The following is a 25163-nucleotide window of genomic DNA, read 5'->3' as shown; positions in this document are numbered from 1 at the left end:
GCCGCAGTGCAGCTATACGCTGCGACCTTTTTTTGGGCTTTTTGAAGTATATGACTTTTAGCTAGTTGTTCCGTAGAGGCGACTTACTTTGAGGGGCCCTGCGGGCCTTTTGCGGTCCATGCGAGGCCTGTCTACAGTCGGAAAGGGCGTTCAGCCGTAGGATATGTAGCAGTCAGAGCCTGCCCTATTGCCTTTGGAGCCGATAGGCGCTGAAAGGGAAGCTGGGAGGCTCGCAGGAGAGACTGCGAGGATCCAGGAGCGATCGGCGCCGCATAGAAAGACACTGGAATCCACCCGTAATGTTCAGGCAGCAGGGTCTGTGTACGGGAAGCACAGCAGAAAGATTGCCCCTGGAATAAGTCAACAAAGATTGTGAGGAATAGCTGCATGAAACGCCTGCTGTGCTGTAGTTTGTGGGATGCGTTCTTCTCTTAAGGCTCTTTGAGTCCGCACTCGTCTGTGTGGCTGGTTTTCTGCCTATTTCTATGTGCTCAATGGGGGCTGTCTTGGGGAAGGATTAGCATTAAAAGCGCGCTCGAGCAAGCCTTATGGGGCTTTCGCCAGGAGGGCACATAAGTGTACACCCCTTGCCTGAGAGGGTCTGAGCAGGGGTTGAGGCCCCTCTGGGGATAGCCATGGGTGCATTCGTCGACGTCTGCGCACTGCGGCAGTCCCTCTAAGGAATTGTGCGTTGTCGGGGCAAAGCCTTCAGGGCAGCGGCATACCCACTGACCCGCCTGGGGATCCCGAGCACACACGAAGTCGCCTGAAACACAAAGCAGAGAGCGAAAGATGAGCACTACTGGAAAGCTGCACCGACAAGAGCTGCCAACGCGTGTGAAAGAGACAGCGGGAGGCCCCTTTGTGGACTAGGCGCGCGTGTCACAGGCAGCGGGCAGGGCATTGACTGCGGGGCATTGGAGAAACTTGAGGCCGCAGAAAATGCGAAGCGAAAAACACCAAGAGCAAGGCAACAATGCTTTTTCTTCCCCTCCCCCCCGCTGCCAGCGGCGACAGCAGCGCGCAGCAAGGCCGACGCGCATAGCGGCGCCTCATCCAGCAGCACTCGCAACTGCACAGCTTGCATCGGAAACAGCAGAAGGGACGGGCTCAGCACAGAGCCCCCTTTACAGACCCCTGCAGATGGTGGGATCTTCCAGGCAAGTCGTCGGAGGCAAGCAAGTTCTATTGTCTGCGGCTAGAACGTCGTCTTTGAGACACTCGCATCGGTACGAGCCCGGTGTATTGACGCATGTGTGAGAGCAGCCATGCGTGCCCTCGCTGCACTCGTCGAGATCAACGCACTGCTGGGGCCGCAAAGGATCAGTGACTTGTCCAGGGGGACACACGCATCGATAAGAACCCGGGATATTCTCGCAGGCATGTGAACATTCATGCATTCCTGAAGCGCACTCGTCAAGGTCTTTGCAGCTGCCGTCAGGCTGTAGCTCGTATCCGGGGAGACAGCTGAAGATCACACGCATATATGTATATATATATATATGTACATATATATATGCATGTATATTTAGATATGCATACATATAAGTGTACATACGCACAGATATGCATCCAGCGAGCAGCAGCGGCAGAATTATTTAACATACGAGTGCCATAAAGACAATACAACACCCGCCCTACCTGCATTGATATGATCCTGGCAGGTTGGTGCAACTCATGTCACATATGGCGGGATCGCCAGGGATCAGTTGGCCTCCTTGTTTCTGTCGTGCCGCTGCAATATTTGCCAGACGGAGAGGATCCTCGTGCTGCTGCTGCTGTTGTGTGGAGAAGGCGCTTTGGGCCAAGAAACACTCATCGATGTCTTCGCAGGCAGAATGCTCGAATGACCACTGAAAGCCTTCTGGGCACCGACACTCGTAACTTCCTAGCACGAGCAAACATCGTTAAACACAGCGCGGCAAAACATGGGATGAGAGAGGAGAACAAAGAGCTCGGAAGGCGCAGCGAGGCGGCCAAAGAGAGCTGCAGCCAGGGGCCACTGCGTACTGTGCCTCTACACGGCGTCTACCACCACCTGCATGCAAAGATTAGAAACGTACCGGGTGTGTTTACGCAGAGAAGGTCGCTATGGGCACACGCCTCTTGTCCGGCTGCTGCAAAGACGGCACATTCATCAATATCTTGGCAAAACAGGGGCTCGTTGGGTGGGGTTGGGGGATCTCTAGGCCTTCGTATTTGCTGCAGCAGCTCGCGCTGCAGCAGCAACAGCTGCTTTGCTGTTGGACTGTATGCATCACTCGGCCTAAATCGCTGTGCTGCAGTGCCGAGCTGAGCTGCGCGTGCGACGTTAGTGTGGATCATGCGCTGGTGTTGCTGCTGCAAATGTTGCTGCTTCTGCTGCTGCAAATTTCCTGAAAGCGTGTTGATTGCGCTAAGAGCAGATGTGGCGGTTCCAGCGGCCGCAAAGAATTGCTTCGTCATCTGGGCAAGCTGCTCTGGAGCGATCTCTCCATTCTCAGTGCTACCAAGGTTGCTGCTGCTCTCTCGGGCAGTCTTGCCAGTTTCCTTCGCTTCATGAGCCGCCTGAGCGACTTTTACGATGCCTTCTATAGTTTTTTCTAGCTGCAACCTCCGTAGAGGAGCCATTTGCTGCTGCGTTTGTTGGTGTTGCGGGTTCTGTGAGCGCTCACGAATCTGCTGCTCTTTAAGCAGATGCTGCTGCCGCAGCAACTCCTGCTGCTGCTCCTTGATAACTTTCTGCTGCTCTTGCAAGATGAGGTCTTGCCGATCTTTCAAAGGATGCATCAAGGACTTCTGCTGTGAGGCCGGCTGTTTCCGGGAATCGATTCGCTGCAGCTGTTGCACTACCGCAGCCTCTACTTGTTGGCTCTGCCGCTGATGTAGCAGCTGCTGAACCTGGCTGTGCTGCTGCAGCAGCGCCTGTTGCTGCTTTTGTTGCTGCTGGCCGCCTTCTTGAAGCCGCTGCCGCAGCTGCTGCTGTTGCACCTCCTGCAGCAGCTGTTCCTGTTTCTCAGCGGCAGTCCTCTCTTGCTGCTGCTGCAGCTGCGCTTGCTGCAGCTGCGCTTGCTGCTGCTGCGCCTGCTGCTGCTGCGCTTGCTGCTGCTGCGCTTGCTGCTGCTGCGCTTGCTGGTCCTGGGGGCCCTGCTGTTGTTGCACGAGCTTTTGCTGTTGTTGCACGAGCTTTTGCTGTTGCTGCGCAGCGTTGCTGGTGCCCCTCAGTTCATACCCCGGAGCGCAAGAGCACGCGTAAGATCCCGTCGTGTTGGTGCAGATTTGAGATCCATCGGCGCTGCATGCTTCAACCCCATTCCCGAGGCCCTCTTGACATTCATTTCTGTCTACACAGCTCGCATGATCTTGAAGCGAAACCTTAAAGCCGACTGGGCAACTGCAGCGGTAAAGCCCCAGCTCGGTGTGGCACTGGTGAGCACAAGGCCCCTTCTGACGACCCTCTGAAGACACCGTCGAACGGAGTGCAGCTGGCAGTGCTCTTGCTGCTGCCACACAGGCATCGAGCTCAATGCAAGTCCGACCGTCCCCAGCCAAGGCAAAGCCTGCGGCACAGAGCAGCAGCAGCAGGGTGACCAGAGGCAGCAGCATGGGCTGCAGCACCTTCAGCCGCAGCAGCAATCTCCCTTCGCGGCCCCTTCTCCCCTCCCCCCGTTTTGCTCCTCCCACAGAAAGCCATAGAGATGCTCGTGCAGAGAAGACACGCAGCAGAAAACAAGGACGCCCGTGCAGGCGGGCATTCAAGGAGGCGTGAGCAGAGAGAGAACAAGGGAAAAATACATCTACAGCAACATGCAGCACGATGTGGCCCCGACGACGACTCGTGCGTGGCAGAAGCAGGCGTATTGGCTACTACAGCGGAAACTGTGCAAGCACATCGCGTCGGTGGCATATTTTTGACTGCCTTTCTGGCAACGAGTTTTACCCGCTTTGGCAATGTCTCTGTCTGTAGATGGCGACGCTGCAAAGCGCTGCCATCATCGCAAGGGAGGCCTGCGCTTACCGGGTAGGCAACCACACTTATAAGAGCCGAGGGTGTTGGTGCAGACGTGGTGGCAGCCTCCATTATCCTTGATGCATTCGTTGATGTCTTGACATTGCTTTCCATTGGGCATAAGCTCATATCCTGGCCAGCAGCCGCAAGCAAACCCGGGAGCTAGATCGTGGCATACCTGCTCGCATCCAGCCTCTCCTGTTTCACACTCATTGATGTTGCTGCAGCCGGTTCCGTTACTCCGCCCGTCGCCCTCAAATCCCCACCTGCACGTACACCTGGGAATCGCATTAGCCCAATCAAAAACGTTCTCTGGAGACACATCAGAGAAGCAGTCTGCATTGATATCGCAGTATTCTTTGGCGATGCAGCAGACACCTTGAGTCTTCGGATCGCAATGTGCCAGATCTGCTGTTAGCTGGCTCAAACGCTGGAGCGCTCCGGTGGGCACTCCGTTGAAAAGGCCTCCCAGAGGACTACTTCCTGCAAGCAGAGACGTAGACTGCTGCACTTGCTGCGGCTGCTGCACTCGCTGTGAACGTTGGAGCTGCTGCTGCTGCTGCTGTAGTAATTGCTGCTGCTGCTGTAGCTGTAGCTGCTGCTGCTGCTGCACCAATTGCTGCTGCTGCACCAATCGCTGCTGCATCAAATGCTGCTGCTGTAGCTGCTTCTGCAAAGCCTGCTGCTGAACCAATTGCTGTTGTGCTTGAACCTGCTGCACATTCTGTAGCTGCTGCTGTTGCTGTGCCTGCAATTGCTGCAGTGGCAGCTGCTGAGATTGCTGTTGAGTCTGCAGCCGCTGAAGCTGCTGTGAAGGGACGCCACCGTACGCAGCCGCTCCTGTTTCCTGATAGGAGGACTGTCTTGCTGCGACAGGCATCGAAGATCCGCCTATATACCCTGCAAACAAGACACGCACTTCCCAGGCACTCTCTCAGTGTGTGTTTGAGGCCGCAAAGGAGACCCCGTGATGCTTTAATTACATACGGTGTCACCTCTCAGAAGACTGCGGGGCCAAAAGGATTACGTTTTTTCGAGCACAGTGAGAAGCATCGTGAAAGCCACCAGCACAATGGCTCATCCTGCTGTGTAGGATGTCTTGGTATACCGAGCTACGGGAGAGACGGCGGAACGAGAATGGTAAGAACCGAGGAGCCAGAGGGGAGGCCTTAGAGCCAGAAAGTAGAAATCGAGAGAGGCAGACGAGGAATTCCAACATACCTGCCTCGGCGATAGAGGTCTGACCGTATGCTGCAAAGGCGGGTCCTGCTATGGCAGCAACCAGCACTGCACAGGCATATAAACCTGTGTTGATCCTCATTTTATTGGATCAGTAGTGCTTTAAATGAAAATCGTTAGTAAAAACTCCTCAGACGCGGTTTCCCGGGCTGCAGGGCTACAGGGCGATAGCGCCGGGGGTGCGTGGAGGACACCGCAGAGGTTTTGTAGACCTGAGAGAGGAAAAATCAAATTATGATGAAATATTTCAACATAAAAATGAAAAATTATTTAAATTTTTGAAGGAAGAAGGGAGCTGTCCTCTGGCAGCAGCGGTGACCCATCGGATCTGCCTATAAACCGCTCTGAAAGCGGTGGGGGCCTCGGTAGTTGTCGCGGTTGTTCGGTGTTATAGGGATGCTGTACAAGAAACGAAGTCAGTATGAATTCAAATGATATTGGATCAACTGGGAGGCTCTTGAAGACTTTAAGTATGCTACTAGAAAAGGTACTGAGATGCTCTACGCCTAGGAAGGTTGTCAATGTACCATTTGACCAGATGTGATACATGCAGCAAAGCTTCCATTACCGGGTGCGATCATACTGCCACTAAATGATAGATCGCAAACACAGCAGCCAAAAGGGTATATATCTGCACTGCAAGGGGGTGGAGGTACTTAACAACATCAAAGATGCATCCCGCTGGTTCGAGGGCCTCGCTGGGGTAACACGTATCACAAAAGCCCCACACAGAGGACATCACAAACTCTACACCGTTATTAACCAGAGGAATATCAGAAATCAATATCACTTAGCCATAACCCGCTAGTTCCATCCGGTGTCTGTTTGCTGAACCACAGGAACATGCTTTAGAGTGTCGTGTCCGCCAGTCACTAGAAACATCGTTGGCTAATCCTCTGGGACAAGCTTCGAGGAGAAACACTTACGGAATGAGAAGACTTTTAAGGCAGAAAGCAATGGAGCTATATAATTAAGATTCTTAGGGACCGCATTTTTGCCAAAACTGAAACCAAAAAATGGCACACACTAGTGAAAACAAGTATGCCCTTCTGACTCTCAGCAAAGCTGAACAAAGTGAAAGGAGCAAGGTGATGTGGCGGCTTGCATGTGTTTACACCTCTACTTACGCTGTAAAACATAAACTATGTGCCAATCTTCAAAGTAACATTGAAACCATTTTGCGTCTAGCGGAACTGGATGTGGTCCCTGCATCACCCAGTGGCACGACTGCGTGTCTTGTGCAGAGAAACAGCTTTGAGCACCATATCGACCTAATAGTTTAAATATGAGAATCAGAAATGCATTGTTGGAACTGTGTAGGCACCTTTATATTTAGTAGGCAAGCGGGTCCCTTGAATATGGTTAATTTGACCGTCGTGGCAAATTAGATGGCATTTTAGTGGCTGGGCGTGGAGAACCGGTATCCACGCCTGGGGATGACGATTTTTCGTGAAGCCTGATGCATGCCAGTGGAAATGCTCGGGTGCAGATATGTCAAATAGGGGTATACAGAAGCAACTCCAACCGATTTCTGACTATTTACTGTGAGCGCCCCGCAAGGGCTCCCTACCCCAACTGATCCCTGGTGCAGCGAATTTTATTAAAGCTCCCAATGTAAACTGCAAACGCTCTGCTGCAATTGAGACCCAAGAAACATCTTGAAAAACAATGAACTGAAATATGCTTGGTGATACTATCACACTGCCTAGCTGCTAATGCCCGAGTCATCGCGGAAAGCCGGTATGAAGGTTCGGGATAAGGTCACAAGGGGGAAATGCAGTTGCTGGTAGAACACTGCCAAAATACCCACTTTGGGGGGAGGTCCAGCGCCAAATGCTAGGGCTATCTATGGTGATGTTTGTTTGTCCTTCCTCTGACCATCAGCCAGGGGCCTCCCCCTAAAGGCCCATATAAAAGCCTCTTTATTTACAGGTGGCGCCTCATCAGCGTAACACCAAGGACTCAGGAGCTGCACTCACCGGGTACGGTGAAAAGGTAAGGTCACGAAACAAGCGCTCCTTTGTGGGTCCCTTGTTTCATGAGTTCATGAATCGGCTTGTCCTGCGTCATTTCAGATGGCGTGTTTGTAGCGCCCTTCTAAAAATTCCTGACTCTTTCTGCCTTCAGTAATAAGAAGATAAACAGGGGACTTGAGACACCACGACGAATGCAGAGGGAGTGAGACGAGACAGGTTGTGCGTGCACCAACTACTGGGGAAAAACAAACATGGACGGCCAAAAGCGCGGTGCAACATGCCAGCCATAAATAGGTTGCCTATTTTAATAATACACATCAATAAAAAGAACGGATACGACGGCTAACTAGTCAATCTGTTTACAGAGAACAAACAGGACAGTCAGGTGAGGTGGGACTGCACGGAAGTTTAAGTAGTACCACACAATGTGCAAGGGCAGGAGTTTTGCTCCTAGAACACGGTTGCGTAGAGAGCACTTTTCTGCGTCTCCTCTGCTGCCCCAGTCTCGCCGCTTCAGTGCAGCAGGGAGTCAGGGAGCCGCAAAACAATGAGCCGGGCGCACGAGGCAGATGCAAGCATGGGGAGAAAAACTGGAAGAATCAGTGTCACAGAAAGAGTTCAAGGCAAGCATGCATTATGTTTTAGAGAAGAAATAGCAAGTGACAGGCAGGATGCTGGCTGAAGTGCGACTGAGAGAACACGCAAGGGGATATGGAAGCCTGGAGAGGGGGAGGAATGGACAAGGACATGCCCTAATGTCCATCCTCCTTAGAAATCTCCCCCAATCCCCTAGCTGTTCTCTGCATTTTGCTAACGCTGCTAATGCAAAAGGTAAGGCTACCAACAAGGCAGCAACAACAGCCTAATACTGTGGCTGAAGTAATTGTCTCCCTGCCAAGGAGCGGCGACAGCAGCATCTGCGCTGCTGTCTTTGCAAATCCTGCGATGCAGCAAGCCAAGGGGGACAGTCGCCTCAGGCAGGAGTAGGTACACACGGGGAGAAATGCAGCGAGGCAGCCACTTAGCAATAGCAAAGCCAGGTCCGAAAATGGATGCTGGTGATGATGCTGGGGCTGCTGGAGTAGATGCATTAGCCGCTGTGGCTCGGAGCTCAAGCCTGTCAACAGCAGCAACACCAGCGCAGCAACAGCTCCAACACGCAGAGCAAGGACAGATTCCAGCCGCCATCTAATGATGCAGACAACCTCCTCAGAAGTGCGTTTGCGGCTCGTGTATTTTACCGTCTTCTGGCCCTTTGGTGTTGCCGCAGTCGCAGCACCTCGTGCTTCAGTGCTCGATACCCCTGTTAGCTGGTTGTGTGCACATACACAGTCCCGGGCGAGGTGCATGTACACCGCGCCAGCAGCCGATGCAGCGACGCCAAGGGCAGCCGCAATGGGTTGTAGTGTTTGCCCATCCGCAACAGCGGCAGCTAGTCCTGCCGCAACAGCAAGGGCAGAGAAAGCACGCAGGATGCCGACTCTCTGCAATCTGCTTCTTATTGCTTCAGTTGCCTCTCGAATCCACTGCAGCAAAGACGGCCCATCTTCATACCTCCCTGATGCAGCTGTAGTCGCAGCTGCAAGCGAAGATTCTGCAGGCGAAGTGCTGAAAACCCCTAGAATCTCCAGGAAAAGGGCTACAGGCACAGCAGAGCAGCGGGCAATATTGTACGAAGAGAGAGAGGAAATAGCGAGACAGCAGTTGCTGCTCCAGAGCATGAGCACGTAGGGTATCACCAGTTGAAGATGTTTTTCAAACGAAAGACTCAAATAGCCAGGTCCGTTGGAGAATCCCTGCTCTAGTGGCCCTTGTTGCAGTCGCGACTTTTGCTGCCCTAATCGCTGGTGCCTCTGACTTTGGGGCCTCGCTAGCCCAGTGGCGAGCTCCAAGAGGATGATACAGAAGCAAAGAATAAGTTGCTGCAGAAGGCAGCAGATGAGAGGGAGGCTCTTCGCTGTTCCGGAGAAGAGCCGTTTATTGCAGAGAGACAGAAGGGGAGATGCCACAAAGTAAGCTCCCAAACACAAGGAAGAGACAGTAAGGCTTCCCGCATTTCCCAGTATGTTTTTATCGGGTTTGGCACTCTCGCCAGAGACAGGGCCGCTGGCAAAGGGGGAATACCTTCCAGGAGCTTCCGGTGTCACCCGGCATTTCACACCACGAGGTAGGGTTTGATGCGAAGGGAGAGGAAGAGAGAGCTGGAGGCGTTGCTGAGGGCTTAGAGACACCCGGGCTGCCCCTGTAGCAGTAGAGAGGGCGGAAGTCACGGAAAGTGATAGGGAACAGGGAACGGACACTGAGGGAGTACGGGAAGGGGCCACTGTAGACATCAGCAGGAGGCCCTGGACATAAGGTAGGCATATCTATGTGGCATGAGGACTACGCACAGACAATTTATAGCCCTAAACCCAGAGCTTTAAGCCTTTTTGGGGTAGCAATAATCGGCCTGCCGGTTCATACGAGGTGAAATGCACGTCTAGGGCAACCCCGCAGGGTCACTTCGTCTCAGGCAGGGGCGTTTCGATAGAGGAGCCAATAAGGAGTTTACGGATCTATCAAATGTGAGGAATGACGAGCATTTATGCGTCCAAGAGACTGGATATTTCTATTGTCATTTGCTGTTTTCCGAGGCCCTCTTTGTGCTGCTGCCACCAGAAGAAGAGATAGAAAGGGCCCATGACAGGACTCCAGCCAACTGAGTGGCCCATAGGAATATCCAACTTTCTGTTGTGGCTCTAAGAACTTCAGTTCAGGTACTCCAACTACTATTTTTTAGCCGATTTGAGGATAAATCGATCCATGAAGGAAGGACAAAAGGGCTGCACACAGAGGGTTCCGAGAGAGTCACTGCTGTTGGCCGCTTGGGTAATCCGGCCGGTCTGGTCCCTGCTGAGGCATGTAAACAATAGGGGCACTAGACAAAAGAAAAAAAAGGCATATTGGCTACTTTAGTACATATGATCAATCCAAGTAATAAATATGCAAAAGGAAAGGTCCCCAGCTAAATAGACAGAGGGACCCGTGACTACGACGTTCGGCAAGCAGCATGGGCATATTATTTGTGCCCAATGCGCACATCCAGCGCGAGGCCCTGTGCATGATCTGCCATTTTCCCAACCCTTTCCAAGCATTTTTCACTAACAAATCTTTACTGTCTCTGCAAAAGAACAACATATGCACCTGGCTTCCTCTCAGCTAGTCAGCGAACGCAGCAATGGCACCAACCTTCAGTCGCCAGCATCGCCGCCTGCCTCACATTAGGCTGTGCCAAGGGGCTCTCAGCTTGCGGTTTCGCACAGCAGCATTTCTAAGATGTAGTGGGTGCGGCACCCGTATATTGCGTGCTCTCAGCGCAAGAGGGCAAAGCTTACAGGCAGTCCTGTCCATCGCCGTATGGGCCTCCCGCAAACTAGCACTAGTCCCCCTGTCTACAACCAGACCTAGGGTAAAGCATGTCATGCTCCCCTTCCCGAATGCAATCAACTCCTATCCTTGCCTTGCTATACATCTACAAGAACCCCCGTAAGCTAGTGACAACACCAAAAGATCGTTCTTTAAAAAAAGGCATTCCGTTACTGAAAAAAGTAGACGCTCCTGCGGGAGTCCAGACACTCAGCGTTTAGACCACTGCCGCTGTTTGCGGGCCTTCATCCGCCCGGGCATCTTGGGCATTCGCTGCCTCGTGTCCTCGTACAGCACCATTGCTGCACGACACAGAGCCCCTTACACAATGAATACACCGTGTACACGCGTAACCGCAAAACACCGTGCACCTCTGGCGGTGAACCCTTAGCCCCACAAAAGCCCCTTCACGCACCTTCTTGTAGCTCCGGCTGGCAGTCACTGCACGCTTCCACAAGGGCCCTCCCTATGGCCAGCCTTGTTGCAGCAGCCTGCCCGGAGGGGCCGCCACCCTTCACGTGGATGTCGACGTCAAAGATCCCAGCGACTCCCGCGATATAAAGTGGCTGCAGTGCCTCTATTCTATTGTATACATAGGGCCAACGGGTATAAACCTCCTCCCGTCCGCAAACTCTGACCTGCGAGAGGGGGACATAGCGGAAAAGCTACTCTTCGCGTGGCGGTCTGTGCATGCAGGTCGTGACATGTAAGACGTTAGTACAGAACGAGCCATATAGCATCCTAAAACCAAGATGAAGGCTAAATTTTTCAAAAAAAATGGAGTCGATGCACGACACAAACCGACTAACAAAAGGCACAATGGCAACGGAAGATACTGTTCATCCCGTTTCAGCGCTCCAACTGTTTCGAGAGGACCACAGACACTAGACCCCTGCGCCACACAGAGCTCGCCTACCCTGATGTACTCTTATTTGCGTGGCCAAGAGATTGCCTACCTGCCCAGTCCCCCTGGTAAGGACTGCCACGGCCGCTGCCCTTTTCCGGGTGCCCCGTCCTTCCGCGCGGCACAACCACACGCGTCCTCCATGCTCAAACGTCTGCAGCGCAACAGTCGAAGAAACGTCTGTGGGGGTGGTTGCGAGCGTTGAAGGGGCCGTGCCGTGTATTTTACGGGTTCTTGTTATAATTTGAGGGCTAGTGCCTTGGGTGCTAAGGAAATGGCTTGCCTTGCGCTTTTCAGGATCAAAGCAGTTATGCACATGTGCCCTCAGGACTCGATCTACAGCACCTACTGCTGCATCTCTCGTGGCTGCGCGCAAGACAAGACAAGTGCACTGCCTAACACTCAGCCTCCAGGAGGGAAGGGGCGGGCGGTGTGGTACATGGAGCGAGAGGGGGAGGAAAAGCCAGAACAAGAGGCTTTTAGAGAGAAAGACACCATAACAGCAACGCACAGTTCATCCCTGCCTCCTCCTCCTCTGCTGCTGCGGCTGCTACATCGTCATCGTCGTCAATACCCTCGCCAAATTCCATCATGGGGCCCTCCTTCTCTGGCGGTGCAGCTAAGGATGAAAACATGTTCTCCAACAAAAAGGGGGATGAGTCCTGAAGTGCATACACCCACAAAGAAGCAACAACACGGGCTGTAGACAGCCGCAAAGAAGAAATTGCAGCGGCAGCCGACCGCCAAGCGCACATAGTCCCCCGCAGTGCAGCAGGAAGATCAGATCGGTGCAGGGCGAGGGGTGTATACCGAGGAGAATGACGGAGAGGTGAGAACAATCTTCTGCAACTCCTTCACCGTGAAGCACCCAGCCTCCTTCGACAGGTACAGCGCCTTTGGAAGACACAGGAGCGCAGCGGACAGTCCGTTCTCCCTCAGGCAGGCTACTACTGTCGCTACTCCAGGGACCGTAAAACCTCGAGGCTAGGGCTGCCATACAAGTTTGTGAGAAATCAGATGCCGAGATAAGACGCACTTCTGAAAGCGAGAGGGGACTAGCTGGCATAGCCGGAAGCTCCGCCTGCCGCTGCATTGCGGAAGAGCGACGTGAGAACCTGCTGGTGCTTGCTGCTGCTGCTGATGCATCAGCAGCAGCAGCACCTGTTGCTGCTCCTTCCGCAACTGTTGAAGAAGGGGTTCGTGTGGGCCGAGTGAAACGGGAAGACATCGAAAGCGCTCTTCTGTGATGCGGATGGAGCAACACCATAGACGGTTTTGCAACACCATAGCGGCTCAGCGATGCTTCTGGGAGAGCAGGATGGAGCAACGGGGGGCGCAGTCGGGTGGTTTCCCGGATGGCGCCTGCCAGCCGAGGCGCTACCGAAAGAGGTGACATTACTGTTGGTCTTGGTAATTTGAACTCCGCGTTACAAGCCGCCTCAGGACACACGGCTCACGCCATGAGGGGCTCCCAGTGCCACGCCTTGGGTGCTCTGCAAGCCGGGAACGGAAGGACCCTGTGTTTAGCGGGCTGCGTTGTGGAAAGGGGGGCCCTCTTGGGGTAGAGGAGCAGGATAGAGGACAGAGGGAAACTGAGACAGATGTAAGAGGCGGCCAATCAGCCCTCGAGGCATGAGGACCGACGGGCACCCCTGCATAATCGCATCGGCAGCAACCGAGTATGGTACTCTAATAATCCACAGAAAAAAGCCCGAAAATGGAGGGGCTGGCTGCGGGGCATGCAGGCGTGAAGACACCTGGAGGCGACGAAGACAACCGAGATAGCAGGACGGAGCAGGGTGTGGTGGAGATACTACGGCTAATTTGACAAGAGCCACTGCAAAGAGAATGCGCCTTGTTTAGGCTTTGTGGATGCTAGCTAAAAAGCACGTCACGAAGGCAGTATCATTAAGAAAGGACCGATATGAGGGGACAGGGGGTGCGGGAGCAGCAGCTGCTGCAGCTGCTGCTGCTGCTCCCTCCCCACCGGCGGTGCTGCGGGGCACGGAGCGCCTGCCGCCCCCCTCCGCACGCTCACTAGATGTATTTTTGGTCTGTTTTGCAATTTCCTCTGTTCTCTGCGTTGCAAAGAGCAACTTATACCTCCGATTTGCTTCATTAATTGCGCAAAACAGCCAAGATGGGGAAGGAGAAGACCCACATCAACCTAGTGGTCATCGGCCACGTGGACTCTGGCAAGTCCACAACAACAGGCCACCTTATCTACAAGCTGGGTGGTATTGACAAGCGTACCATCGAAAAGTTCGAGAAGGAGAGCTCTGAGATGGGTAAAGCCTCCTTCAAGTACGCCTGGGTGCTGGATAAGCTGAAGGCCGAGAGAGAAAGGGGTATCACTATTGATATCGCACTGTGGCAATTCGAGACCCCCACTTTCCACTACACCGTCATTGACGCGCCGGGCCACAGGGATTTCATCAAAAACATGATTACCGGTACCTCCCAGGCCGACGTTGCGCTCTTGGTCGTTCCTGCTGATCAGGGTGGCTTCGAGGGTGCTTTCTCCAAGGAAGGTGCGTGCTTTTTTTCCTTCCGAGAGCCCAGACACCTCCTTTATTCTGTATTTTGTGCATTTCGGGCACAAAGGAGGCGACCTTTTTAATACTCAGTGTGAACAGAATGCGAGACGATACCCGGAGAGTGGTGCACTTCGCTTATAGACAGTGTGGGGCTCCTGTTCTTGTGCATGTTTTTCGTGAAATTCCCTTGCGCTTTTGGCCTAATCGGTGTGGGAAGTGTTCGGGGGGACTTTTTACACAAGTTTTGGGACTGCATTGTTTCCCCTGTGTGCCCGGCTATTGTGACGCTTCCGTGGGTACATTCGGTTCTAGGACGCCTTTTAGGGGGCCGGCGTTTCGAGCGGCTGGAGAGCAAGCCTGATTTGCTGTCTGCTCTTCTTTCTGTCTATTTTCTACCGTTGAGGCTGCTGTTTTTCTTTTCAGGACAAACTCGTGAGCACGCGTTGCTGGCTTTCACCCTCGGTGTCAAGCAGATGATCGTCGGTATCAACAAGATGGACGCTACCACCCCAGAGAAGTACAGCGAGACCCGTTTCAGTGAAATCCAGGCTGAGGTGTCTCGTTACCTGAAGACCGTCGGCTACAACCCTGAGAAGGTGCCTTTCGTGCCTATCTCTGGTTTCATGGGGGACAACATGATCGACCGCAGCTCCAACATGCCGTGGTACAAGGGAAAGATTCTCGTGGAAGCTCTCGACAGCGTCGAGCCCCCGAAACGCCCTGTAGACAAGCCCCTCCGTCTCCCCCTTCAGGATGTCTACAAGATTGGAGGTATCGGCACGGTGCCCGTCGGCAGAGTGGAGACTGGTGTCCTGAAGCCCGGTATGGTCGTGGTCTTCGCTCCCTCTGGCCTGCAGACTGAGGTCAAGTCTGTTGAGATGCACCACCAGCAGCTTGAGCAGGCAGTGCCTGGTGACAACGTCGGTTTCAACGTCAAGAACGTTTCCGTGAAGGATATCAAGAGGGGCTACGTTGCGTCCGACTCCAAGAACGACCCTGCAAAGGGTGCCGCCAGCTTCCAGTCACAGGTCATCGTCCTCCACCACCCTGGTCAGATCAACCCTGGCTACACCCCAGTGCTCGATTGCCACACTGCCCACATTTCCTGCAAGTTCAGCGAGCTCGAAAAGAGGCTCGACAGGCGTTCCGGCAAGGCCCTTGAGGACAACCCCAAGTTCATCAAGAGCGGCGATGCCGCCATCGTCCGCATGGAGCCATCAAAGCCCATGTGTGTGGAGTCTTTCATTGAGTACCCGCCCTTGGGTAGGTTCGCCGTCAGAGATATGAAGCAAACCATTGCCGTTGGTGTCATCAAGGCCGTCGACAAGAAGGAGGCCGCAGGCAAGGTCACAAAGAGCGCACAGAAGGCCACTGGCAAGAAGTAAACCACTTGAAGTACTTCAGTGTGCATAGCAGTCAGGAGCGAATTTCTTCAATATGCCTTCGATATTTCCTTCTCGCCTGCGCGGGGATAGTCATGTGCGGTCATAGAATGCTCCGGGGCGATACACGACGGGCACGGGAGATACATGGCAGCAATGCCTTGTTTGTCGTTCTTCAACCCCGATGACTTTCGCTTTGTCTCGAGATAAATGCGCATGGCCCGGGCTACATACGACTCCTGCTTTGCATCGATCGTTGGGTGGCCTCGATTTTGCCGTTCAGTGGTTCGCTGTTTGAAGAAGTAGCATCCCCTACAGGATGTTCCAGTTAGAGGGCGGGCTGCTCTAGTGACTAGAAAGCTTGGGGTTCAGGGTAGCGGGGGTTTCGGCAGATCAAAGCCACCTATAGCAGCTGCAATAGCGTGATTTGCTGGGTCGAGATGCGACTTCTACTAGCCTTCACGTGTCCGTCCCTGGAAATGTGGATGGCGGTAATTAACAAGGGGACAGTCCGTAAGTACGGCCTATCCTCTGGCGACCACTGCACGCACAGTGTGACCTTGTAAAGTGCTCTATGGCCGGCACTGTGTGCTTCCTTAGGTGCGTTCACTTAACCGAGTTACGGGTGAAGCAGAAAATTCCACCGCATAGGCAACTTCTGCGTTTAGCGCTAAGACCTGGGCTGACGGGAGTAATAGTGCTGGTTAAGGCGATTGCGAAAGCTCGGGTGCGTTGAGGGGCTCTCGATGGGGAGTGTATGGGCTTCCACGATTATACAAGCGGTGGGCACGACGACTAGACAAGGTGGAAAGATATATGTCAGTCGTAGACCATGTGTCAAGGCATACGAGGGTCTGAGGAAATAGGCGGAAGGAGCTGAAAAGGGCAAGTCGGCTGTGTTGGGGGCGGGGGTGTGTGCGTCGGCGAGCTTCGAAAGCTTATTTTAAAATTAACAGTCATGCTCATACAAGACCAGTAGCTCCAACGATCAGTTTCATGGAATTGAAGCGGAGGAAGAGAGCTGAATATTCACTCGATGCAGCTATCTCTCTAAATCTCTGGATGCCGGGAGCCCATCAGCGGCGTTGGAAACATGCAACGGACGCTGTAAGCCCTACACACTCTAACCCTCTCTTGAATTTTTACCATGTCTCAGGTTTCTCATGCATGTATTGGAACTAACTTACGAATTTTGCAAGACAGCCCAAGCATCAGAGCTGCACATACACCCCAGATTTCTAGCAACCCCACTGGGAAACACCCCCGATACCGAGTAATTTGCATTCATGCATCATCTTCCCCAACCTTGCCGCTTTCGCAGGTAAAGCGAAGTGCAGTTCCTGCCAGGAGTGCAGCCGCTTCGGAGCCTCCCACACTCCACGGTGAGCCACCGCGGGCATGCCCCGGTGACCTAATACAAAGGAAGCAGGTACACTCCCCCGCATACAGCTCCGAAGAGGCGCAGAGTTAAGGGTGTTCATGGTGTGATGACCCTGCTATCTGCATTGGGTCTGTGGGGGCCCCCGGAGCATCCAGAGGTTCCTGAGGAGCCGCTAGTGGTGCTGCTGCACCCAGAAAGCCAGAGGGGTGTATGCCCTGGGCGGCTTCCGTGCACTCAGGACTTTACGCAGCTCTCTCGGCAGCAGCAGCAGCAACAGCTGAAGTGGTCCCAACAGTCGGAGGCGGAGGATACCAGTCTTTTTTACCAACAAAGGAGGGGTTCGCTGCTTTCCGCTGCTAGCCAAGATAATACTGCGTCTACTGCGCCTCCCCAGCAGCTGCCGCAGCAGTACCGGCAACGACTGCTGCCCCTGTGGGAGAAGCTCTGCGAAGATTCGCAGCTGTCATCACAGCAGCAGCAGGCATACACGTGGACGGTAGAAGACTTTGCTGCAGCAGCAGCACACGCCGGGGAGACCCAAGTGGACAGCGATCCACAACCGAATACAACAGAGCCAGCAGCAGCAGCAGCACCTGTCAAGAATGCCCAGGTGGACAGAGGCTCAGCACCGCATGCAGCAGATGCAGCACATGCAGCGGAGACAGTTGCAGTAGCAACGGAATATGACAGCGACTCCCAAGCGACCGTTGTGCTCGAAGCCTCAAGCGTACCGCAGACCAGCGAGCTACAGCACGGACTAGCACAGGAATCTCGAGCAGAGCCGCTCACTCGAGTAACAGCCACAGCAACAGCAGGAAGGTCACCAGAAGAAGACGCGTCTGCATCCCATGTTGAAGCGCAAGCATCGTTATCAGCAGCACAAGCGGTAGTAAACGCCGCGGAAAGGTCACAAAAGTGCGTTTTCTCCACAAGAGCAGGAATATCACCAACAACAACATCAGCAGAGGCACAAACACCAGAATCTCCACGGGCACCATCAGAAGCAGAAGCAGAAGGAGCAGCAGGAGCAGAAGCACCAGAGAGCACAAGACAGCATTCTGATAGTGCTGCTGGCGCCTCGGATTTTGCTCCTGCCCCCGTAGATGGAATAGAAGCCAAAATTACAGGAGAGCCCATTCAGGAGCAGCAGTACCCACAAGAGCAACAACAGCGGCAGCAGCAGCAAGAGCAGCAGCAGGGCCTGTCTCCCTTTGCATTGAGTGCATCCGACTGGGAGGATCTGGATGTAGCCCTAGATGTGGCCCTCTCTCAAGCAAAAGAACAGAGCCAAGTGATTAATGAGGCTGCATCAGCTGCCGCGGGTACCGTTTCTGATGCTCATAGAAACAGAGGCTACAACACACCAGGGGCTCCAGTGTCATGCAAACAAAGCCAGCAGCAGCAACAACATGCACAGCAGTGGTGGCAACAGCAAGAGATCTGCGTACGCAGGGCTCCCTGCCCTTCCGGTGGCTTCGCAGCTCAGGGATTCCAACGCTCAAGGGACCGTCAGCAGCAGGAAGCCTGGCCTAGTAGCAGCTCGTCAACGCCTATCAAGCGCCTCGCTGCCTCGCACGGCAGCTCAGCCTCCTGGGCTCCCCCTGCGGGTGAGGGCCCTACGCCATCTCCTCCCAAGCAGCAGAAGACGTGCCTGAGTGGAAATATGCGGCAGGAGGCTCCGCAGCAGCAAATGGAACAGCAGCAGCTAAACTGTGGGTGGCCACAGCGCCAGCAGCAACTAGCCAGCAGCAGCAGCAGCAGCAATGACTGGTTGTCGGATGCAAAGTTCGTGCAGCAGTTACTGAGCCCTGAGGATGTGGCCCAGATGTTTAGTGAAGAAACGGATGCCTTAGACTGGGCAGCGGTCTCTTAATCCGTCCCAATTTTGGCTTGTCATTTCCTTGTCTTTTAAAATGTGTAAGTGAAAGTTTCGAATAGACCTCTAAGGTTCTTGTGGAAAGGTTCAGCTAAACGCGCGTGGTACTGCAGCCACGCAGCCATGCAACTTTGGGTCCAAAGGAACCCGCTTCCTCCATTTCTGGCTTCTTTTTGCGCGCTGCTTCTTCCGGATCGTCACCCCCTGTGCTTTCTGAACTCTTCCTAGTTGCCCCTGCGGTCGTGCTTCTACTTCCCTAGTTGGCCTCCGTGCTTGGTGGAAGACACTGTTCGTTTGTGCAGTCGAGTGCCACTGCCTCTACGCGCACCTGCTCTACTTTAGCTTCTGCTGCTGCAGCAAAACAGCAGGCAAGGCCTGCGTCTACGGAGAAACAATAGACAGCCGATACGCAAAAACTTAGATGCAGATAGCCAAAGAGATACATAGGACGGGAAAACTGAGATGATGCGAGGGAGGTGCAGTAGAAGCCAAAAAGAAAAACAGGCTGCCGTGCGTTCCGAAGTCTCAGATGCAGCGGATTTCAGCGGCGGATGCACGTTGCACCAACAAGCAACAAACCAAGCCTATATGCAGTCTTTGGAGCATACAGCGGGGTAACTCGCTGCTGAAGCTGTAGGTGGTAGTGCAGTGCTCTCTTTAGCCCCCTTGGAGGACCCTTTGCAACGCACCCAAACCAAAACTAAGTGGCTTCTCATGAAGTCTTCTCCTAAAAATGTTCCCCTGTATTTGCCCATATACACAGGGACCCGCCGCGATGGGAGATTGAACAGCTGAGATGCGCGTAGCTGCACCCTTTAGAGAGTCGGGGCATTAGTAGTCAGTGACACACACTAAGTACGCCGTTCGTCCTACTGGTATCCGGAGAACTTTCCCTACTCCGAGGAATTGGAATTAATACAAGCAGCCATACCCAGCATTCTATCCTTGTCTGAATATAACGAGCAGGGTGCCAAAGGGCATCTTTGGACACTGAAGTACAGGTGGACTCGTCGCAGGCAAACGTCATTGTGGTGTCCGTGCATGTTTGTGTGTGTGCATCAGCCCGTGTGTACAGAACCCGTCGATTTCTCAGCTCAGGAGCCTTTTCACACCTCGATTTGCTTCTGTAAAGGCAGTCGATGCCTTTATCGGGCTAGACGAATTCACCAGTTCACAGCGTGTGATACCCTTCGCGTATTCCTCCCCTGTGCCTGTAGCACGGCTCCCCGCCACGCATTCAAATCGCCGTACCTACTTTCTACCCCTGCAGGTGAAGCGCAGAGACGGATACAGCACAGAAGGCTTCGGCGAGGACGAGGGTGTCCTTAGGCAGGCACGCTAAGGACGAGGGTAAGGATGGCTGCAGGTTCTCCACTATATCTCTCGAGTTTGTTGCGTTGGCCAGTTTTAGTGTGCGTCCCAGAAAAACCGTCTTCCTCGATTTTCTCGAACACACCGGCAGTGGCAGCAGCAAGACCACCACGAACACCACCTGGAGGTCACTCCGGGGCCCCCGCAACCCCCCGATACAGCACAGTCCACCACGCCCCCCTCCAAAATCCCGTAGGCCTTCGCACGCCCCTGGCTTTGATTCGTCGAAATTTCAACAAATGAATGGTATGGAGTGTACGGACGCCGCAGAGCCCCAGAAGACGGAGAAAATCGCGGGTTTTTCCGCGATGCCTCCTGCGGTTCCCGATGCAAAAAGAGCATTAGAAGCAGCGCGGCTACGCCCGATGCTCTGGCTGAGGCCTAGCTGGTCCTAATTAGGCATCAGAAGCTCCACCAAAATAATTGGTTACGCTTGTTAAAAACTGCTGACAGCACCAGACGCAATGACAGCAACCGCAACAACCCCAGAAGTCCCCACCCCTCTCTCAGAAGGCTTAGCGGGCGAGACTACTTCCTCTGAAAGAGCACTTCCCCTTTCGCCCCCGCCTGCAGCTGGAGCGGCCCCTCAAGGGTCTCCACGAACCCCTTTAGGCGTCTCCCGCCGGAGCAGAATGTCGGCCGGAAAATCCCTCCAAGCAACAAAGAAGCAGAAGAAAGAAGACGTGCCCCCTCTTTCTTCTACTTCTACTTGTGATGCCTGTAACAGGCTTCATGCACAGCGGAGGGATTCCACACTAGCTGGCACCTCCCATGACAAGGAGAAGTCTGGTGACGAGACGGAGGGGCAAGAAAAACCTCGTACAGCAGCCTCGCTACCAGCAGCAGCAGACAACGAATCCACGCCTTTAGAAGAGCTTGCATCCGCCGCGTCTCTGCTGCAGTGTTGTGGGTATCATCTGCATCTCATGAGGCCTTTGGCTTTTGCTACAGCCCTACAGGGCTGGTTCAAGACGCACCGAAGGAAGCTGCCGTGGAGGTAAGGCAATGCAGCTACCCCATGAATATGCAGAATCGTTCAGACACTGTATGCGCAAGGCAGTGGCAATCGATGAGGCACATCCGCGCTGCCGCCTTCATCCTGGGAAGGGTGCCAGAGATCGTTTAGATCCTACACACAAGAACGAACACACCAGGCATGAGGACAGCTGCAGCAGCGATGGCAAACTCCCGCAGCAGCTATTCCGTGTGCATTATGCTGCAGAGGAGATCCCCCACCATACACCTGCTGGAAGGCCACACGGCAAAACACGCTGAGCTCGTGCTCTTCTGCTCGCATCCCAGAGGCTGCTGCTGCTTTTGATGTTGCATCAAGCAAGATATCCAAGAGCGACAAGCAGCAGAAGCATCAGCAACGGCCGATTACTGCCTTTTTTGAGAGCGTCCCCTCTAGAAAGCGGGAGAAGCACACCCAAGGCCGCAACGCAGATGTAGTGATTTTATCCGAGGAAGAGGTAGAAGCAGCAGCAACTACACCAGATGCAGGGGCAGACGCACATGCAACTGGAGCGACAGCAGCAGTAGTAGGCCCTCCTCGAAGCGCTTACGGTACTTGGGTCAGTGAAGTAATGCTGCAGCAAACGCAAGTACATACAGCAATTCGCTACTGGAAAACCTGGTTAGGATCGGAATTGCACTCCGTCCCGTCCCCTTGCCTCCCTGCTTGTCAGAACACATCTCCATGAGGCCTCCTTCCTGCCCTGCTGGTGTATGTCTACTGGGAGCGTGGTTCTTGCCAGGAATGTCTTTTTGTGCTCCTGGGGATCTGGTCGTCCACGAGTGTCTGTCTCTCCCTTTGTTGAGGCCCTTTCTGCACTGCGTTCGTTGTAACTTCTCTCTCAAGGCGGCACTTTTCTCCTTGTTTCCTTCTGCTCCTCCTTGATTTAGGATGGCTCGATGGCCCTCCATCTCGTCTCTTGCCCAAGCTTCTGTCGACGAAATCTACCAAGTTTGGAGAGGCCTCGGTTACTACAGGAGGCAAGCTGCCTTCCCGTGGTGCTGCTGCCTTGAGGACGCTTTGCTGCCAGCGACTGCAGCAGCACCGCCATGTGTGCACCGTTGATGCTCCTGCTTTTGCGAATTCAGAGGCGTGCTGCTTCTAGAGGGAGCGAAATATTTGCAGGAGAATCATGGGGGAGAGGTATGCCGAAACGCGTTGCTGCAGCAGGTGCTGCTGTTACTACTGCCGCAGACTTCTCTTACCAGTCATGCTGCCTGTGGGGAAGCTAAATTGCAGCGGCAGCACTTGTTCTTTCTTTGCATTCTACTGCTGCTGCTGGGGTTTCTCTACAGCTCCCCGCCTCGCTTGAAGCCCTAAAGGGAGTACCAGGAATCGGCTCATACACCGCAGGAGCGATTGCTTCCCTCGCCTTTGGAATCAGAGCCCCTGCGGTGGATGGCAACGTCACGCGAGTCTTCTGCAGGGTCCTAGGTAAGGCAGCTAGAGCTTGGAATCAAGCTACAAGGACTTCAAACTCCGGGGAGAAAAGCCTTGTATCTTCCGGGGTGCCGTGTGTGGGAGGCACCTCTCGCTTTTGCTGACGGGGACTCGAGTTGTTCGCTCCTGCTCGTCTGCCTTCTCTACATATATGTACATCTCTATCAATCTATCTTTCTTTCTTTCTCTCTATCTATCTTTTTATCTCTCTCTGTCTCCATGTCTCTACCTAGTGTTTGCTAATGCAGATCTCAGCGTGCTGGCGTAATCGTGCCGCTGCCCCTTTTTGTTCCCCATGTGTTCATGCATTTGTACAAGGCCTGGCGGCTCCCTCGGACTCGCGCACGCAGCAGCAGACCCTTCCGTGAGCGTCAGGGCTGAGGGCTAGGGGTATAGAGGGGGGTTCGAGAGTTTTTCTGGTTGGCTCGAGATTTTAAAAAATTATGCGACAACGTGCTACTAATTTTTGTTGAGGTTTTATTTGGGGACTAGGGGCTGTGTTTCAGGCGTCTGATAAAGTCGCTGATTCCCATAGAAGAGCCCGGAGTTTGGAATGAAGCTGCAATTGAGCTGGGGGCCACCATCTGCCTCCCCCGTTCTCCGGCTTGCTCCGCCTGCCCTGGTCTGCTGCTGCTGCTGCGTTTTGTTATCGTAGTGGGTTGTTGTGAAGGTGCTGGTGCTGCTGCGAAAATGACGAATTTCGTGCAAATACTGTGCGTGCACGCCTGGGCAGCCTTGGCTGCTTTCTGCGTATCTTCTGCTGCTGTGCCTGCCATCGCAGTCCGTCCTTGGTGCATTGCAGCGGCGGAGGAGGAGGGGCTGCTGAGCCGCAAGGCTCACTGCAGCAGCTGCCGCGTTTGCACTCAAGAGGAGGCCGCATCCGAAGTAGGCTGCTTCTTTCTGTCTACTCGAGCTGCCGCCCCTGGGGGTTGGTGCATAGTGGAGTGACACACATGCGCGACAGCTGGTTGTGTGCTGCGATGGCCTTCGCTGCAGGAGGGCAGCATGGCAGAAAGGTTCCCCTTGCGAAACAGTAGCAAGCCGGCAAGGAAGCAGCAGGTGGAAGTGCTGTCTCTCCTTGCGACCGTCGGAACCCTTAAAGGAGAATCCAAGGAGCCCCTTAAGGTGCTATTGGAAATGCGAGCTTCTGAAGGCCTCCTGGCAAGGCAGTGGGGGCCCCTGACTGTCAACTGGGATTCTACTACTGGCTCGGAGACAAAGGGTCTAAGCAGTACCAGACTTGCGGCAGCCCGTCACTTTCTTGCACAGGTCATCTCAAGACCCTAGAAAACCTCCTTCCACCGAAGCGCAGGCCGCATGCAGTCAGTACAGTCTGAGGGAAGGCATGGTGGGATGAAAGGGAAAGACTCCTGGGGTTCTTCGTTTGGAGGCTTGTCTGCTCAGCACTGGAAAGACCTGCTACGGGGGCAAGAGTCAGGCAAGGAGACCGCTCGCTACGTACGCCTGACGCGCTCACATTTGTACTCTTCTACAAAGCACACCCCTTTTTTGGTGCCGCTTGTGCACAGGGTCGTATCGAATACGTGTCTATATATATATATATATAAACGGGTTGGGGTTTATGTGGACAGCTGGGGTGTATGTACAGCTAGGCATGGCAACACACCAATTCACCCATCAGTCCCACACTGTCCACGTCTTCTCGGTCCACGTAAATGACACCGCGGTGATGCAACAGCATCAACAGCAGCAGCGTTGGGCGACTCTAGCCGAAGCGCAGGTGCGTTCCTATTCTTGTTCCAACACGTAAGCGACAGACGCATAGACTGAGCCCCCGTTTCTCCCCACTGTAGGACTTACTCTGCATGCGGGTGCCTGCCCTGCTCTTCTGCCCAGACAGCAATCCCGCTTTGGGTATATGCCAATGAGGGGCCCTTGGATAGAGGGTATCCCTTTTCTACCATCTTCTCAGATGCATCATTTCCCTTCCTTCCTCTCTGCATTTTTCTTTCAGTCTTTTATTGCCTGCCGCTTATCCTCTTGTCCGTAACTTGCCAAAACTCAGCAGTCTGTGGGGTTTGGGCGACAGATACCCTAGATGTTGGTGCTTCCAGTGGAGTTGTTTGTCTTTGCCTATCTGCGTGTTGGCTATGTAATTGGCTGCTAATATTAGCGCTTATATGCAAGAAAATTACCTCTTCTTATGCATACATATGTACGCTTTTATGTTTGTATTTACGCACAAATATACATGAACCTGCAAATCTGTCTGTCTGCCTCCAGGCCCTTTGTACATGTAGTTACCATCAGAAGCAGCTTGACCTCCTTACCAAATTTCTCAAGTGCCCCTATTCTAAAGCAGCCTCCTGATGTGAGGATACAAGGCTATCGGGGGCAGCTTGTTAAGGCTACCACCCCACCCCACTCACTGAATATGGACTCGGTACGCCACAGACGATTCACGTTAAGTGTGTTTGTACACTTTCTCGAATGAACTCCAAATTCCTGTTGGATATCCCGCAGTTGCAAGTCTGTGGAGGCCTTCGCTTACTGCGCATTCGCAGCAGGCGACAGGCGCATATACATACTCTAGTGGGGCTGCTGCTGTAGCAATCGCTGCTGTCGATGCCACACATTTCTGCGCGCCTGAATGCTCGCTACATTGCAAACACTGAGCACTGAGTTCCT

At 53.7% G+C, this 25163-nt stretch overlaps 5 protein-coding genes across 5 annotated transcripts; 4 read left to right on the top strand and 1 right to left on the bottom strand.

Annotated features, from left to right (window-relative positions):
- Nucleotides 1-3032: 3032 nt before the first annotated feature.
- LOC113147480 lies at nucleotides 3033-4959 on the top strand (the record flags this gene model as incomplete). Its single annotated transcript, XM_026338214.1, has 6 exons — nucleotides 3033-3098; nucleotides 3205-3408; nucleotides 3666-3927; nucleotides 4216-4382; nucleotides 4568-4720; nucleotides 4843-4959. Coding segments are annotated over 6 exons (969 nt in total), but the record flags the coding sequence as incomplete, so codon positions are not given.
- A 5859-nt stretch (nucleotides 4960-10818) lies between these two features.
- Nucleotides 10819-12662, bottom strand: LOC113147479 (the record flags this gene model as incomplete). The annotated part of the gene is made up of 7 exons (XM_026338213.1): nucleotides 10819-10910; nucleotides 11024-11246; nucleotides 11565-11666; nucleotides 11796-11907; nucleotides 12014-12174; nucleotides 12323-12406; nucleotides 12549-12662. Coding segments are annotated over 7 exons (888 nt in total), but the record flags the coding sequence as incomplete, so codon positions are not given.
- Nucleotides 12663-13652: 990 nt separating this feature from the next.
- LOC34617781 (elongation factor 1-alpha) lies at nucleotides 13653-15434 on the top strand. The gene is made up of 2 exons (XM_026338189.1): nucleotides 13653-14043; nucleotides 14473-15434. Exons 1-2 carry the CDS (start codon nucleotides 13653-13655, stop codon nucleotides 15432-15434), a joined length of 1353 nt encoding a protein of 450 aa, XP_026193974.1.
- Nucleotides 15435-16918: 1484 nt separating this feature from the next.
- On the top strand, nucleotides 16919-18685 carry LOC113147478 (RNA polymerase II degradation factor 1-like). The gene is made up of 3 exons (XM_026338212.1): nucleotides 16919-17821; nucleotides 17855-18203; nucleotides 18294-18685. Exons 1-3 carry the CDS (start codon nucleotides 16919-16921, stop codon nucleotides 18683-18685), a joined length of 1644 nt encoding a protein of 547 aa, XP_026193997.1.
- Nucleotides 18686-20523: 1838 nt separating this feature from the next.
- Nucleotides 20524-25150, top strand: LOC34617780 (adenine DNA glycosylase). The gene is made up of 11 exons (XM_026338211.1): nucleotides 20524-20957; nucleotides 21011-21056; nucleotides 21471-21531; nucleotides 21596-21695; nucleotides 21965-22058; nucleotides 22163-22264; nucleotides 22397-22508; nucleotides 22833-22856; nucleotides 23050-23136; nucleotides 24883-24918; nucleotides 24999-25150. The coding sequence occupies exons 1-11, from the start codon at nucleotides 20524-20526 to the stop codon at nucleotides 25148-25150; spliced, it is 1248 nt and encodes a 415-aa protein (XP_026193996.1).
- Nucleotides 25151-25163: the final 13 nt, after the last annotated feature.

The sequence above is a fragment of the Cyclospora cayetanensis genome, unplaced genomic scaffold (assembly GCF_002999335.1).
Source record: "Cyclospora cayetanensis isolate NF1_C8 unplaced genomic scaffold, CcayRef3 CcayRef3_contig_24, whole genome shotgun sequence".
In the NCBI taxonomy this organism is placed as follows: Eukaryota; Apicomplexa; class Conoidasida; order Eucoccidiorida; family Eimeriidae; genus Cyclospora; species Cyclospora cayetanensis.
Note: the sequence above shows the minus strand (reverse complement) of the source record. Positions and strands in the feature narration are given on the sequence as shown.